Source organism: Lipotes vexillifer, unplaced genomic scaffold, assembly GCF_000442215.2.
Source record: "Lipotes vexillifer unplaced genomic scaffold, Lipotes_vexillifer_v1.1 scaffold1020, whole genome shotgun sequence".
Classification (NCBI taxonomy): domain Eukaryota; kingdom Metazoa; phylum Chordata; class Mammalia; order Artiodactyla; family Lipotidae; genus Lipotes; species Lipotes vexillifer.
In genome coordinates this window covers 404154-421165 of record NW_006771500.1, presented here as the reverse complement: position 1 = coordinate 421165, position 17012 = coordinate 404154, and the positions used below count along the sequence as shown (strand labels likewise).

Below are 17012 nucleotides of genomic sequence, written 5' to 3'. Positions count from 1 at the left end.
CACGAACCCGTGTCCCCTGCATCGGCAGGCGGACTCTCAACCACTGCGCCACCAGGGAAGCCCAAGTGTTCTTATTTTAAAGCTGCTGGGTCTAATATTTGCTAACCTATGATCACTAAAGGTAAATCTTGTAAATTCCTGTAATAGTGTAAGTTTGGATAAAATGTGATTGATGACAAGCTGTAGTCCTCTGTCTCCTCTCCATTCCCAAGGAGGAGAATGGGAAAACTTACTTATATTCTTGGGGAGGGGATAGTGTTGGGAGAATTAGGAGGGGCTGAAGGCTGGGAAGATTACATCAAGCAATTACAAGGCTGATGGTTGATCTCCATGTCTCCTGTATGCCCTTGACCCAGTCTCCAGGGATCAGGGCAGCTAAGTGGGGCATCAACAACCTGGGGGATTTCTGGAGTTGTTGGCACTGTCTTGGCAACCCACCTGTGACCAGATGCAGAATCATCCCCATCAATATTTAAGCTACAGCTTATGACCTCAAGGTAACATCAAACTATAGCTGGGACCTGGCAGAATACAGATCAGTTAGCTAGATACCTGGGACTTTCAGGTGTCTAGCTGCACAGACTCGCCCTGGATGCAACCTCAGCATCTGATATTTTTTACCCTATTTACCCATGTTACAGTGGAGATTAATAGTGTATACACTACATCATTGACTCTAAGACACCATCAATTAAAGATAAAGTATTATATTGAATACCACTAAAAAAGAGGAGAAACTTGCCAAACTCTCAAATGCTATCAAGTATACTGTGAGCCCCAATTTCATGGATATTAAAAAGTGAAACAAAACTATGTCTTGGATTGCTGTATGCCTGAAACTAACAAAACATTGTTAATCAGCTATACTCCAATATAAAATAAAAATTAAAAAACAAAACTATGTCTTGGAAGCTACAAAGATCACTCATTTGGACAGAGATAAAAACGGAAGTACCTACATTAAATATGGCAATGTTCTCTTATCTCTTTTATGATTATCAATCAAGGCTTCATTTAACTTTGGTTTTAATGACGAACTCAGACTAGCACTTTTTTTTCCCCAAGACTTTGAGACCTTTAGCTACATTGTATAATGCTATGATACCTTTTCTTCTGCTTCCCTCTTTTTTTTTTTTTAATTTTAGTTATTTATTTATTTTTATTTTTGGCTGCGTTGGGTCTTTGTTGCTGCGCATGGGCTCTCTCTACTTGCAGAGAGCAGGGGCTACCCTTGGCTGTGGTGCCCGGGCTTCTCGTTGCGGTGGCTTCTGTTCTGGAGCACAGGCTGTAGGCGCACAGGCTTCAGTGGTTGTGGCTTGCAGGCTCTAGAGCGCAGGCTTAGTAGTTGTGGCTCATGGGCTTAGTTCCTCCGCAGCATGTGGGATCTTCCCGGACCAGGGTTTGAACCTGTGTCCCTTGCATTGGCAGGCAGATCTTTAACCACTGCGCCACCAGGGAAGCCCTGCTTCCTTTTTGACAATGCTTTTTTGTGTGTGCCGCCATAGACTTTCTCAGCCTTCCAGTCTTAATTCTGTCTGCATCTTTTTATCTTGTCCTTCTCTATTGTAAGATAAGGGAGAGCATCTCTGTCTGACAAGAATGCTGTAGCGAAAGCCAAAAAAGCAGAAATATCGAGATGACAGAGTTCGTAAACAATAGCATAACTCTCCTTGATGTTCTTTTTCCAAACACAAGGAGGCAAATTATCTCTATTCTCTGCCTGTTTTTACTATTTCTTTTTAAAGTGATAAATCCCCTGCATTTCATTTGCTTGATTCCTGACAAACTCCTGGAGATTTCAAGACGACTTTTAACAATCTCCTCTTCTCTGCACTTGGGGTCAGATGCCTGGGTAAGGAGGGGCCTTGAGTTCCTCCTGGCCTCCCGCTTATGATATGGTTCATGTGCACGGGCTGCCCTGTTACATCGGGAAGGTCTCCCAATGACCCCAACAATCATTTTGCTTCCCCCCATCTCTACTAATCAATCAAGGGCTGAGACATCGTCTTTAGACGTTGGAGTGAGTTCACTTGAAATTGTTTTAAGGAAATTTTGCTAGTAAGGAAAATCTAAAGCACTCCAATTCCATTTTCAAATACAAATTTGGGAATTCTCTGACAGTCCAAGTGGTCGGGACTCCACATTTCCACTGCATAAAATTTCCATTCCCCACAGTGGAAATATATTCATTTACTAATTCATTGAACAAACATTTACTGAGTCTGTTACATTCCAAGCACTGGTTCGGGAAGAAGATATACCAAGATGGAAACAGTCAGGAGACTGGTTAAGAGAGGCATACGCATGGCAAAGTGTGGTCATGTTAGCTCCCATCCTGCGTCATGGGGGCAGAACTAAGGCAGAGGTTAATGCTTCATGGAGGGAGAAATGGCTTTTAGAGGCTATGACATTTAGCCTGAGACTGGGAGAAGAGCATTGCAATATTCCCTCAGACAGTGATACAGAAAATTTCTAGCCAAAGCCTATAGCAGCAAAGGCCCAGAGGTAACACTATAGGGCAGGGTGAGTGTGTATGTCTGAGTTGGTGAAGGGTGGGGTCTGGAATTGCACAGGAAAGTTGTGGAGGTCAGGAGGCACATTCCCATTTGATCATGAAGGGCTCTGTAAGCCATGTTTTATCTCAAAGGTGATGAGATGCTACCAATGTGTTCAGATCTGCCTATCATAGGGACACATTTCACAGCATGATGGTGTGGTTGGTGGATGGAAAGGAAGGTGCAAGCAAAGGCTGGAGAGGATATTTTACCAAAGGATAGTAGTAAACACCCAAACAAGAAATGATAACCTAAAAAAAGATACTGATGATACATGAACTTACTAATTTAACTTGGCAATAAGTGTCTGGAACTCAGTATGGATACTTGAGTTTGAGACCAAGATTTGGGCATCCCTTGGACATAAACAATAGTTGGGATCAGAAAGTGAATGTCATCGTTGTGTAGAAGGAGAGAGAAGGAGGGAAACCCCGGTCCTGAGCACTGGCACCTCAAAGGCAGATCGAGCAAGAAAAAGCCCTCTGAGAGGTCAGAAGAAAACTAGGGGAGAGCCTCACAGAAGCAGAGGGAAAGGAGTTTTGAAAGAAGAAGGGAAAAAAAAAATCCCTGGTCAAATGATGCAAACTAATCAAATACGATTTGGAATAACAGTGATTTGGGAGTTCAGAAATTATGAAAGTCAGGGAGTGTACTGTAAGCCAGTTCACAGGTTGGTTGGCATCTTTTGGGACAGTTAGCTAGGATTTCTGTCTTATCTTAGGACCATGCAATATTGGCTCCCTTTTGTAGGCTTTGGACATTTCCTTGTCTCCCGTCTCATTTGTCCCTCATCCTCTCTTTAGAGGAGGGACTGGCTGCACCAAGCCCAAGGAGCATCCCTCCAGCAGGTGAGAGCGGAGACCTGCCTTACATGGTTGACTGCCTCTCCCAGGAGACACAGACCATTCAGTGGTCACGTATCCATGCCAGAGCCATTCCCGGTAAAACCCTACCACTTGCCTCTTCTGAAGGCCAGGAGTTCAGGCTCTCATATCCTCTTCAGCAAACACACTCTCTTAACAGGAAGGAGGTTAAAAGCCCTTTCTTTGGCCAAAAGCTTGATGGGGTATTGATCATTTTGTGGTTTTCTGGTGATTTTTTTGATTCCTCTGAATGTCTTAGATATCCACACTTTGGGGATCACATATGAAACCTTCAATTTCTCAGCCAGTTTGGCCTTTTGATTTATAAATTGTTACTAGCTTCCACCACTAGAAGCCCTAAATCATTAACCCTGGATTTTCGGTCTTCATTCTTGACCCCCTGCTCATTCTCACCTTGACCCTTCTGGCTGTAACAGTCCCTATCCTTCCCAGCTTTCTATATTCTACTGACCCAGCAAACCCAAATGTCTCCTGACATTTTCAAGCTTACTTCTGAATCAGGCCTCTGATCTATATGACTTTTACAAATAGTATGCCTTTTTCTACCCTCCTGAATTTATAATTTTAAAACAAATAATAGAAGATATAGTATGTTTCTTTGGTTTTTCCTCCATTATAAAATATTTCTAATCATATACAACTTAAAAGAGCCAGAAAAAAATATGAAAGAAAAAAAAGCCATTTATAGTTAATACTTATCCCAATATTGAACATTGCTGACAGTAATTTTTCCTTAGTAGTCAAAGATTTTTTTAATTTTTAAAATTTTTATTTGCTCACACATATTGTACACATAATTTTGTATCATGATTTCTTCACTAAAAGGCATGTTTTCTAAAGAGAAAGGCTGGTAAATAAATATAAACAAAGTTAAATGAGGTTTCATGACAATAGCAGTACCTAAACATTTATGATGCATTATACTTTTAAGCCATTTTCACATATCATTTTTTAAGTCATCTTATTTCATTTATTGAATTTTTAACCATAACCAGCTAACAGTTATAAAGATTGTTTAATTAGTTGCAAGAATTAAACTCTTTAAAAATAATATCCAGAAAACCAAGTTATCCTTTTCTTTGTTGGCTTCCTGAACTCATCTTGTGCTAATTCAGTACGCAATATTTACTAAAATAAACAATATTTACTACCTATTTATTAAAGTGTTGCCTGAAATCTGATCTTAGAAGATTGGAAAGTTTTGTAATTTTTCATTTGTAACTCATCCAATCATGATGTATTGTGTGTCAGGGCAGAATTTAGGAAAAGGAGAAACATTAGGCTACAGCATCAGTGTTTCAGTTTTCCAGGAATTACAGTGTGTATTTGTCCATGTAATCAAATGTTTTGATTCCCATTCAAATTACACTGTAAAACCAGTTTCAAAAATGATAGAAACCATTCTTTCAGCTATCTTTTCAGTGGCTTTGTTAGAGTCAGTGATACTCTGCTCCTCAGATAAGACCAAGCATTCCAGTCTAGAAGGTCTTCTTGAAGTGGTAATGCCTTCTCTAGCAAGTACATTTTAAGCAGTATTTCCATAATTATTACTTCTTCATTTAAAGTTATGGATATCAAATATCTAGCCCCTAAGTCAAAATGATGTGTCTCAATGAATCCCCTATGTTTATTGGAAATAATTTTGGGTCCCTATGCCGACTGAAAAAAAAATGCTCAACCTAAAAGTTGAGAATTATGTTTTATTTGTTGGACAAAACTGAGCACTTAAGCCTGGGACACAGCATCCAGATCACTCTGAGAGGCTGCTTCCAAAGAGGTAAGGGAGGAACCAGGAGATACAGGAGTGTTTGCAACAAAAACCAGGTAGTCAGAACATCAAAAGATTACTGTTAATTAAGGAAAACCAGACATCTCAAGTTAAGGATGCATCTTCCTATATATGGGAAGATGCAAAAGTCAGGGCTCATTGAAATCATTGCTTTGATATGCACCTCAGCTATCTGGGGCCAATATCCCGTGCTTTCTCATCCTGAGTCTCTTCAGGATGCACTGTGGGGTGGGCGGTGGCTGCAGTGTCTGATGATTTGACGGTGGGCATCCTGTTTCTATTCTGAGTTCCCTCAGGGCTCACCAGAGTGGCTGTAGTGTGATGGCTTGATGGCTGCAAATCTTTGTTTACTGATATGGCAGGCAACATTTTTTCATTGACACCTAATTACTCCAATAAACCATATTTTAAAGCTTTTATTTAGCTCTTATAGATTCTATCTGAAAGGACTAGAAATACCCCATTATGGCTGAAATATTAAGCCAAAACTCAGCTGCTGCTGGAAAATGACAAAAATATCCCCTCTTTGTTTTAAATAAATCATAAATGCCTTTAATCCACAAATAATGTGAACTTAAAAAGTGGGAAATATTTGTGAATTTAATAAACCCCTTTCAAAAGAGAGTGACGGGATTAAACATCACTTCTCTATTTATGTGGTGTGACATTTTCGTTTTGTTCCAAGTTACTTTACTTTTTGTGTGACTCTGGAGTTTGTAAACATGCCATAAAATTTGTTTATTACATAATGACGATTTCATGGTTCTAGCTCAGTATAAAGGTGGCTAGACAGAGCAGCAAAATCAATTTTCTTTTTTACCTTGTGGAAAGAAACAAAAGGAAATGGAATGCAAAATCTGCATTAAGACCATATTAGAATTATAACTCAACAATCTGTTACACATGAAATGAAAACCAGGTGCATCCCAGTGTTAGTTATTGTGCTGTGATATTCAGCCAGCGGTTTAAGTTCAAACACCCCTTTGTTTAACCCATGCCTTGCTTTGTAAACCACAGTGTTCCAAATGCAGATCTCTGGTTGTCTTCTCTTGCCCAAGGTCCTCAGAGACACGACTGGCCCCAGGCCAAATCATGAAGTAGATGAAACTTGGCTTCATCCTCTCCTTAGTTTCTCTCCACCCATCTGTCCCCCAGTGCCTACCCTACTCACCCATCACTCTGGTTCTTCCCTCTGTTTTCCAGGGGGCTCATGCTATTTCTTGTTGCCAAAGCCCTCTTTGACTATATGATTTTTCTGCTTGAAAAATGATCAGTGGCTCCCCAAGAGGAGCCAAGCAATCAAGACCTTCCTCCTTTCCTTCCAAATCTTATTGTCAACTGCTCCCTCCAGTGTTCTACTGCAAGTGGATCGTCCGCCTTGCCCTTTTTATTTACACGCCTTTTCCATGCTCTTATTCCTTCTGCCTAAGCTGGCCTCCGCCTCTCATCTCCATCTATGGAAATCTCTCACCTGTACCTCCTCCAAGTGCCTTCCCTGACCACCCTGGCCTCTCCCCTACACCTCATGCATACCCTCACGGGGCACTTGCCACGTGTTGCTTTGTGTTATAATGTTTATGTATGTGTCTTGTCTCCAGGCACTGTGGTGGGCATTTCACAAAAGTAATATCTTTTAAATTTCACAACAATCATCTGAGGTAGGTATTACTATACCACTTGACAATTAAGGAAAATGAGGGTCAAATAGATTAAATAACTTGCCTGAGGTCACAGTGCTAGAGAACAACAGAGCTAAGACTTGGACCCAGGTCCAAAACATATATTCTTTCCACTAAACCATATTATCATCTATTTAGTTCTTTCCATCTTCTGAAAGATGAGTGGAGGTTTAAGATGGAGGAAGAGGCCAACTTAGGCTTTCTGATTATCAAATACTATTCAAGAAAGAGAGAGAATTTTTGTGATAATTACCGTATTCCTAGCTAGACCTGATTGGTTAACTATAATCCGTGAGGAATTCAAGTCAAATGTGAAAGAAAAAAATCTTTACCTGACATTGCCAGAACAAATACACATGGCATAAAAAGAAAATATTGAAGACCTATAATTCAAGAAAGGCATTGGTCTCTGAGCACTATTGGAAAATACGTTCAAGGAAAACAGTTAAATGTGGCTTCCTAAAGTCCCCTGGGATTTAAACAATTTGGGGGTGAACAGGGGTCTGAAGATACAATGATCATTTAAATCTCTTATTAAATAACAATATCTTTATTGAGTACAAAACCTGTTTTTTTCATCCTGTCTTTGTTGTGACATCTTGGATAAGTTAGGGGAGAGAAGCTTAGGGCTTTTAAGAGGGAAATCTCATCCCAGATGGACAGCTTTTCCAGCTGCCCTCTCCAGGACCCCGAACCATGGAGTCCCGCCTGGACAGGTCCCTCCTGGGGAGTCTTTGGCCTCGGACCAGCCTCCTGTTTGTCACATGGCAGAGACCCCATCCAGGGAAGAATTTAGACTTAGAATCTACGTGCTTTGACATCACTACCTTTGCTTCTCCCATGGGGGGAAAGTAATCTGTCTTCATTTCCACTCTTCTATTCTCATTTTCCAGACCCCAGCTTGTCACATTATCACATTGTATTTCTTCAACATGAGTGATGGGCAGTTATCATTAAGCCTGTATTCTCAGTGCGTCTCCATCTCAGCTTTGTTTGCAAACTTCGTTTCAATTACGTGTGCTCCCTGTATGCCAGTTTCATTTATAGATGGCTCTACAGTTTTGTTCCTCATACCAATCTTAATAATAATTTTTAAATTACTGTTTAGGGAAAACAATGCACGTAAGCTTGAATGTAGCAGGCTGTCCTGGACTTCAGGCCCTATCTTAGAAAGCCTGAGAATTTTCATTTTACTTATGTGTAAAAACTGAGGAATTAAATGAGCTTATCAGGAAAACCACCACCTTCAATCACACTGGAAAAAAAACTCAAACATGAAAAAAGCTCTTTTTTATTTTCCCTAGTTTTTATGGTTTTTCTTATCCTCTACAAAAGTCAATTTATTTTTTTCTTATTTTTTTCTTACTAAAGCTAATTTATTTTTTCTTATTATTTTGAAATAATTATATATTCACAGGAAATTGCAAAAGACATGTACAGGGAGGTCCTATTTACCCTGTACCCCTTCTCTCCCAGTGGTTACATCTTATATAATAATAGTGCATTGTCGAGCCAGGACATTGACATTGGACTAATTTATTTTTAAGTTTCCAAAAGGAAAAAAATCCGACCTAAAGACAACCTAGTCATCTTTGTTTCATTCTATTTCTGTTTCTGCTCACAAGCAATAACCAGGCTGACAGTTTTGGAAAACAAAGGACGGTAGACCCATGCGGCCACAGAGAAATGATCTTCGGGGCTCATTCAGAATCCTAGTCAATGTCATGGCTGGTCTGGGTTGGAATCTGGTTCTGCCTCCACACATGTGACCTTAACCAAGTCAATTGATCCCTCCAAGTTTCCGTGTCTGCATCTATCAAATGGAGGAAATATTTCTCCTGCCTACTTCATAGGGTCCTTGTGAGGATGAAATACGATGATGTGTATGAAAGGAGGTAGGGTGTCAGTCAGCGATCATCAAGTTGATATTCTTTTCTGCAACAACTGCCAGTTACAGAAATGTAGTTTTTCAGTGGTGGTTTTATTCTTAGAAAAAAAAACTAAACCACCTCCTTATTAGCCACAAGGCCTAGAATTTCCATCACATGTAAATGGCCTTCCCTTTCTACACTCTTAGTGGGACAGGTACCAGCAAGTATTGGACAGCACTCTGTGATTCATTGCCTAGACACCCCTGAGGCATGCAATATTTTAAAATAAATGTTTCTTAACATTTTCTTCTAAAAGGTCGAATGTGTTTTAAGTAGCTTTTATTTTTACTCTGACCCCAGCATCTGTCCTTTCCTTTTTTTCATGCCATGGGATATACAATAGGTATTCTTGAAAATACTGAGAAATTATAAGGATACCAGATTAGACAGTGCATGGCTTATGAATTAGAAATGCAAATCATCCAAACTGCATTGTTCTTTGGTTTGTCTGGATATATAATATAAACTCCCTAACTCACTGGTGGATTCTTGTGTTCAGATAGTAAAAATTCTAGTCTTGGTAGTAAGGGAGGAGAAATATATAGGATAAAGTAAACTTAAATCGTAGAAAGTAAAGATAAAAGCATTGTGCGTATTGAATGCTTTGGACACCACCATAAAAATGTTAAGATCCATTTTCTCCCCTCTTCCCCCCATATACAGGCTGGCATGGCTCTGACCTATGACCCCACAGCTGCCATACAGAATGGGTAAGTAGACTACATTTTCTCTATTTTAATTGCTGAGGTATGTTTGAACTCTGAAATCAGTACTGAAGAAAAATACTCAAATCTTTCTTTTTGTTTTAAACCTCTCTCATCATTGTATTTTTTTTCTTCCTGTGAGTGACTCTTATTTCATGGCACCCCCATGTCACCCATCCTCACAATGCTTCTGCCCACATTCTGTCTCTCCCTTTCTCATCTGAGAAAGAGTAAGGAGTAGGATTTGAAGGGGGGGTGTATGTAGATAGACTGGTCTGGGAGAAGTGTCCGTGTATCTCTACGGTAAGAGTGTTGCTCCTACTAATAACTCTAGAGTTGAGACTTCAGTAGTTTTAGCATGTGCCCAGGTTCATTTTGACATTAATAATGCTCCACTCTTGCCTTCTGGCTATCAGGGGAAGGGTAACGGACAAAGTCAAGTTAGTAGCTTGGTGATTGCATTTTCATTCTTCATCGTAATAAGCACCTGGAAACTTGCAGCCTCTTACTTAGAACAAGTCACATAGCCTAAAATTCTCCTCTGAAAAAATCAGACTTAAGCTACACGATCTGGCCTCTCTAAAATTCTGTCATTCTGAATATTCTTTGGTTGAAACTTTCTTCTTACTTTGCAATTTCTTTTCTTTACTTTGGCCATCCTGCAATGGACCAACAAACCAAAGAATAAGTATTATTTTTATTTTCACAACCTTTTATCTTAGATTTCTCCGTGGCTTTCAGTTTTCTGTCTTTCAGTCTCATTAAAGAATCAATCAGAATGAAGGTCTCATTTAAGATCAACTTAGAGGATGGAAGGAATTAAACTCCATTTTTCTATTTAGTCAGCTGCATCTAATGAACACCTGTGGGATGTAGAAAATGTTTAGCTCCCTCTTATTTTTATAGTTATTCATTCAGGGGGTCATTTATTTACTCATTCAGTAAACATCCAATGAGTCTGCCAAGCACAGTACTATGCTCTATAGGTTAAAAAAAACAATGTATGAGACAAGGGCTTTGCCCTCAAGAAACTCATGGTCTATCCTTCCATGAAAGAGTCAACATGGTTGGTAGTCTAGGGTAAGAGTCTAGTCCTTTGTCCTTTGTTCATTAAAACTTCTCTAGGAGTGAAACTTAAGAATATCCTTTCATTTATCCAATAAGCCTTCTCTTATTTCCAACAAGGCCCTTTAAACTTGGTGGTCAGAAGAACAAAAGACAAGATGTAAAGACATGAAATAAAGTCCTCTAGAATCGTATTGTATAGTTGGGAAAATAAAATAGTTAACCCAGAAGGCATAGAATAAGGCATTATATGCTCAGCGACAGTGACAGAAAACAGGTATTATAATGTAAGGGAATGACATTTGTTGAACACATACTAAGTACCAAGTATTTTACATTTGTAATTTAATGGCACATGGTGTCAAGGATTGGAGATGCCCCAGTGACCTAGGTCTGGACTGGAGAGAGTGAATGCTTTGCTTTAGTCAGTCATCTTTCCAGTGCACAATTTAAAATCTGAATTTGTTTTCCCAAAGACCTAACTTTCCAAGTTTTCATCCTGATCCATTACAAACCTACAGAGAAAAAAATTGAGATTTCAGCCTGCAATCTGAGCAGCCCAAAGTGAACTTCGGGTGGTGCCGTATTAGAGGCAGTGAGGACTGCCTAGTACACAGGGAGCATGTCTCCCTTCCCAGGTCACCGTCTATACCGTATAGAGGTCGACTGCAAGTACATACGTCTGCCTTCTGTGACATCTTTGTCTGAACCTTATAGTAACAGTGTAACATTCTATTCTTTGAACTATTTCAGCAGTTGCACAAGTGGTTCATCCTCTCCACTGTCCACTTAGACATTTACAACAATGAATATTTCCCTCAGGAAACAAATTGTAGTTAAGATGCTGAGAATACCATCTTCTTTATTTTATCTCCTGTCATCTGATAAAGAATTTTGTGTCATCCAGCAGTCCCTGTCTCCAATACTGTCTTGTCTACTGAATATTCCTTTCAGCCTGTAAAATACTCAAGTCTCTCCCACCTATAAAGAAGATAGAAGCAAAACAATCCTTTTCTGCCCATGAGATCACTTCTAGTGACCACACTCTTTTAGCTTTCTTTTCACTGGTAAACAACCCCAGTTTTCTATACACACTGTCTTCCCATATTGTCTCTAATTAAGCCCATTAAAGTGTGAATTCTGGTCTCAGACTTGACGGGAATTTTCCCTGTTGGTGTCTCCAAATTTGAGAAAAAAATTTGTCCAAATTTTTTTGTCCAAATTTTTTTGTCCAAATTCATCTCCAAATTTGTCAGTTGTAACTGACGCATTCTTAGTCCTTATACTGTTTGAGATCTTGCATCATTTGACTTTCTGTTGTTGTTGTTGTTATTGTTACCATTTACAGCTTCATGAAAATTTCTTATTTCTTAGATTTCACGACTCCATCCTTTGCTGATCCTCCTTGCTCTCCCCTTGCACTGCTCACTTGGTGTCTGCGGATTCCTCCTCTTCTGCCCACTTTTATTAATCTTTCTCAGGGTTTAGTCTTTTCTCACTCTGTGTTCTCTCCAGTTGATCTCATCCACTCCTCCTGCTTTTAGGAACTGAAGACTCCCAAGTCCATACTTCAGGTTCATAACTAGAGGCAAAAAAAATCACCTGTGTGTCTAACTGCATTAGGTGCGGCTCCTGGATATCTTTGTCCCAAAGTGAGGTCATTATCTTCAATCAGTCTTTCAGCATACAAACCAAATCAAATGAAAAACAAGATCAAATTACTTGTTCCTTTTTTAAAAATACACTCAAAGCCATTTAAGCCATAAATTCCAGTTCTCTGGGTATTCTCTCCTAAAACATTCTTTATAATAGAATTGGTCCTTAAAACTTACTCCGTCTGTCTTTGAACTGTATCTTCAACCCAGCTCTGCCTCCCTGCCACTGGTTGAGTTTATTCAATCACCAGTCCCTACCTGTACTAAGGTTTTACTTGCTTCTAATATAACTGACCTCCAAACCATTTTCACATTGCTTTTTGAATAATTTTTTAAAGCAAAAGGCAATCAGTAATCATCCACCTGCCTGGTTTAATATATTATGTGGACTTTACTAACTGCAGAACAGAACTCAAACTTCCAAGAATGGCACAAAAAGAACTCCGTGATTTGGTTCCTGCAACTGAACTGGACCTTCTTTGATTCTCAGAGAATCCCAAGCTACTTTAACCCATGTGTCTTGTTGCTCATGGAATTCTCTCTGCCTGGAGAGAACGGTGATATTCTTCCTTCCTTCCTAATTCCTTCCTTCCTCCCTTCTTTCCTCCCTCCCTCCCTCCGTCCCTTCCTTCCTTCCTTCCTTCTTTCTTTCTTTCACTGCTCTCATTTAAAGAACACCATTAGGGACTTCCCTGGTGGCACAGTGGTTAAGAATCAAGCCCTGGTCTGGGAAGATCCCACATGCTGTGGAGCAACTAAGCCCACGTGCCACAACTACTGAGCCTGTGCTCTAGAGTCCACGAGCCACAACTACTGAGCCCGCATGCCACAACTACTGAAGCCCGTGCACCTAGAGCCCATGCTCTGCAACAAGGGAAGCCACCGCAATGAGAAGCCCGCGCACCGCAACGAAGAGTAGCCCCCACTCAACGCAACTAGAGAAAGCCCACGTGCGGCAATGAACACCCAAGGTAGCCAAATAAAATAATAAATAAATAAAATAAAGAACACCATTAAATCATACCAGGCAGAGCTAATTACACAATTAATCGTAAGAGACACAGTTTAAGCAGTGGTTAGGAGTTCTGACTCCAAAACCAGCCTGCCCAGGAGCACATCCAAATTCTGTCATTTACCAGACATGGGCAAGTTGTTTGTGCTTTAGTTTCCTCCTCTGTGGAGATGATAGTAACAGTACCTTTTCATAAGACTTTGTAAGGATCAAAGGACCCCTGCATGGCACAATGTGATCTTCATTGTCAATATTGACACTATTGTTACACTACATTTCATGTGACCATGATACACTGACAGTCTTTTTATCATGTATCATGACATCATATTATTTCCTTGATGGACTATTAACTCTGAAGTCAGGTTCCATGTCTTATTCATCTTTACAGACTGTTTAACTTAGTACTATGAATGCCAAATCAGATACAGAAAATGTGACTGATGATGTCTGCTTGGCTCCAGCAAGGTGGCATTAGGGAACCATTCCCCTTCCTGGCATCAAGCCACTCTGTCCCCATGTAACACCCAAATCTGATCCGCTTTATTATTTTTTTTATTGGAGTATAGTTGCTTTACAATATTGTGTTAGTTGACACAGTACAGCAAATTGAATCAGCTATACATATATCCCCTCTTTTTGGATTTCCTTCTCATTTGGGTCAGTGCAGAGCATTGAGCAGAGTTCCCTGTGCTATACAGTAGGTTCTCATTAGTTATCTATTTTATACTAGTATCAATAGTGTACATATGTCAATCCCCATCTCCCACCTCATCCCACCCCACCCCCCGACCTTGGTATCCATATGTTTGTGTTCTCAGTGTCTGTATCTCTATTTCTGCTTTGATCCTACTTAAATGCAACCTGCAGTTTCACCCAAAGGAGCCAAAACTGCACATGAGTTTCTCATGTCCTGGGTTAAGAATGGAATTTCGGAAGGCTTAGACTATCCATTGTGTTGTTGGTGCCAAGAAGGTAGAAACACTTTATTTTATGAAATGGAAGAGATCAGAAGATTGTAGCTCACTAACCTTATTCACTTGATATTTCTTCTTGTAGATGGTTTTTAAAATGTCTTGTTCACCTTTGGTTTTATTGCCTTATATGGTAACATTTAAATAATGGGGAGTAGAAGAATAGTCATTTCTGTGGATGTTAAGATGCCAAAATAACCACAAATGTTTCCTCAACACACTGTTCCTTGAGTTATTGTCAGCATGTACCTCTTTGAAGTGGGGAAGCTGATTTAGAAAATTCACTTAGCATATGAACGAATGGAACATGAATATCCAGAGTCAAGTATTTACTCCTAATTACATTGCTGTATTCGATCCAGTAGGCAAACCTAACTCAGAGAGCGGTAACCTAACAGAGAGATAAATATTTATTGCTGTAGAGAAGAAACTGGTCCCATTTTATGTAGAACAAATGTATCCAAAGATACAGTTGCAGCTGACTCCAATCCAGTTAATATTGTTAAAGGTCGCTTAATGCTGACTCAGATCAACAAATTTTATCATTTGAATACGTATCTGTTGTACCATTTAAAATCATTCTGGTGATGCAAATTTGAAAAAATATATTTCCCATCCTGTCAGGAACAATGGGCACGCATGCAAATTCTAGATACAATGCAAGTAGTATTGTGACAGAAGCACAAAGTGCTATGAGATTTATGTATGTATTAACTTTTATATGTATAAAATATTTCTGAAAGAATACACAAGACATGGTGACAGTGGTTCTCTGGGGAGAGCCGACAGAGTACTGAGAAGTAGGGGTGAGAGGGAGACTTATTTTTCACTGTTTATATTTTTCTATTCTTTTCACAAAGAAAAATAAAGAAAATTAATGTCATAGGACTACAGAGAAAAGGCAGTTACATTCTAGTGCGGGATTCTGAAGACTTCTTGATGGAACAGTGACATGAGCTTGTCCTCTTGGAGATGTGCCATGTCACCACTAAAGATCATATTTTATCTTTTTGAATCATAGTTTTGTCTGGATATATACCCAGAAGTGGGATTGCTGGATCATATGGCAACCCTATGTAGTTTGGGGTGAGCAGATGCAAACTATTATATATAGAAGGGATAAACAACAAGGTCCTACTGTATAGCACAGGGAACTATATTCAGTATCCTGCAATAAACCATAATGGAAAAGAATATAAAAAAGAATGTGTGTGTGTGTGTGTGTGTGTGTGTGTGTGTGTATGTGTATATATATATATATATAACTGAATCACTTTGCTGTACAGAAGATATTAACACAACGTTGTAAATCAACTATACTTCAATTAAAAAAAGAAAAAGAACATATGTTATGATCCTGTGGCATCCCTTAACTGCACTCAGCCATAGAGGTTTCTGAGTATCAAATCCAAATATGTGTCTCGGGGATAGCTGCTAGCTCAACTGTGTCAACAGTTAAATGTTCTGAATTCTATAACCTCAACCTGAATACAGCAACATAAAACTGAAATAAGTACTCCCAAATTAAGCTTGATATTTCTCTAATGAAGAACAAACACTTGTAAACATGGACCATGGTGTATCTGAGCTGCTAGCATGTAGGCAGTAAAAAATGTCAGTTGTGTCATCTGCTTGAACCTACCCAAATTATCACTTTAAAAAAATTAATTCAATGTCACTTTCATCTAAGGCTTTGAAGGTTACAGTGAAGAAATTTCTGGGTCACAATGGAAAAGTAAAACGCTTGGTACTTTTTACTATAGGCTAACTTAGGAAACTAAAAATGTCCATTCTTCTTTCAGAGCTATCTGGCATAACTCTATAATGTGTTATTACTATTGCCCTATTGCTTTTTTAACCGTCCAATATGAAATTCCATCACTTTCAACTATGAGCATGGGAGGTGGGAAATAATTCCTCCCCCATAGTCAAAATCGCAACTTTCCTGTGATCTTTTCACTAAGGGCTTCTGTGTAAAAGCCTTTTGGATTGTTTTATTTGAAGAAAATGGATTCTTGGGAGAGATGTGAAAAAAAATGTTTTCTGTAGCCTTGGTTTGCCAGCTGTTTTATATGGGCATTTGATATTAAGTGATACAGAAACCTTATCTTATTACGCTAGGAAAGGAATCTAGTGTGAAGGATACGTTGGCATTACAATAAAAATGACCAATAACTTATTAATCTTGTGCTATAGTGTTGCCCTGAGGATAGTATTTGTGGCTCTGACTCCAACAAAATTGCCTATGGACATGAAAGACAAGGCAGGGCTGTTTATTTCAGTGGGCAAATAGGATTGTGTGTGGTTTTCTGCATTAAAAAAACATCCTACCCTGGGGTTATTGATATATACATGTTATTTTTATTGTCAGTGAAATAAGATTTCACCATATTACTACTGACTGCCAAATCCCCTGATGATGACTTTTCTGCAGGCAAAATAATGTCCTATTAGTGACCTAGACTTCCATTTTCTGGACTTCTGGAGCCCACTTGCTTTACATGCCAGAAAACCAAATAACCCTTTGCGTTCCTTAAAAATATTACTTTTTTCAGGGCTTCCCTGGTGGCGCAATGGTTGGGAGTCCGCCTGCCGGTGCAGGGGACACAGGTTCGTGCCCCAGTCCAGGAAGATCCCACGTGCCGCGGAGCGGCTGGGCCCATGAGCCATGGCCGCTGAGCCTGTGTGTCCGGAGCCTGTACTCCACAATGGGAGAGGCCACAACAGTGAGAGGCCCGCGTACCACAAAAAAAAATAAAATAAA

General features: G+C 39.5%; 1 protein-coding gene across 3 annotated transcripts in view; it reads left to right on the top strand.

The window, feature by feature from the left end:
- RBMS3 (RNA binding motif single stranded interacting protein 3) overlaps positions 1–17012 on the top strand; it is a 242066-nt gene that overhangs the window by 116691 nt on the left and 108363 nt on the right. For all 3 annotated transcript variants that reach the window (XM_007446814.1, XM_007446812.1, XM_007446813.1), the window contains exon 4: positions 9502–9548. In XM_007446814.1, the coding sequence (XP_007446876.1) occupies positions 9502–9548 (47 nt within the window). The remainder of the gene's footprint in view (positions 1–9501; positions 9549–17012) is intronic.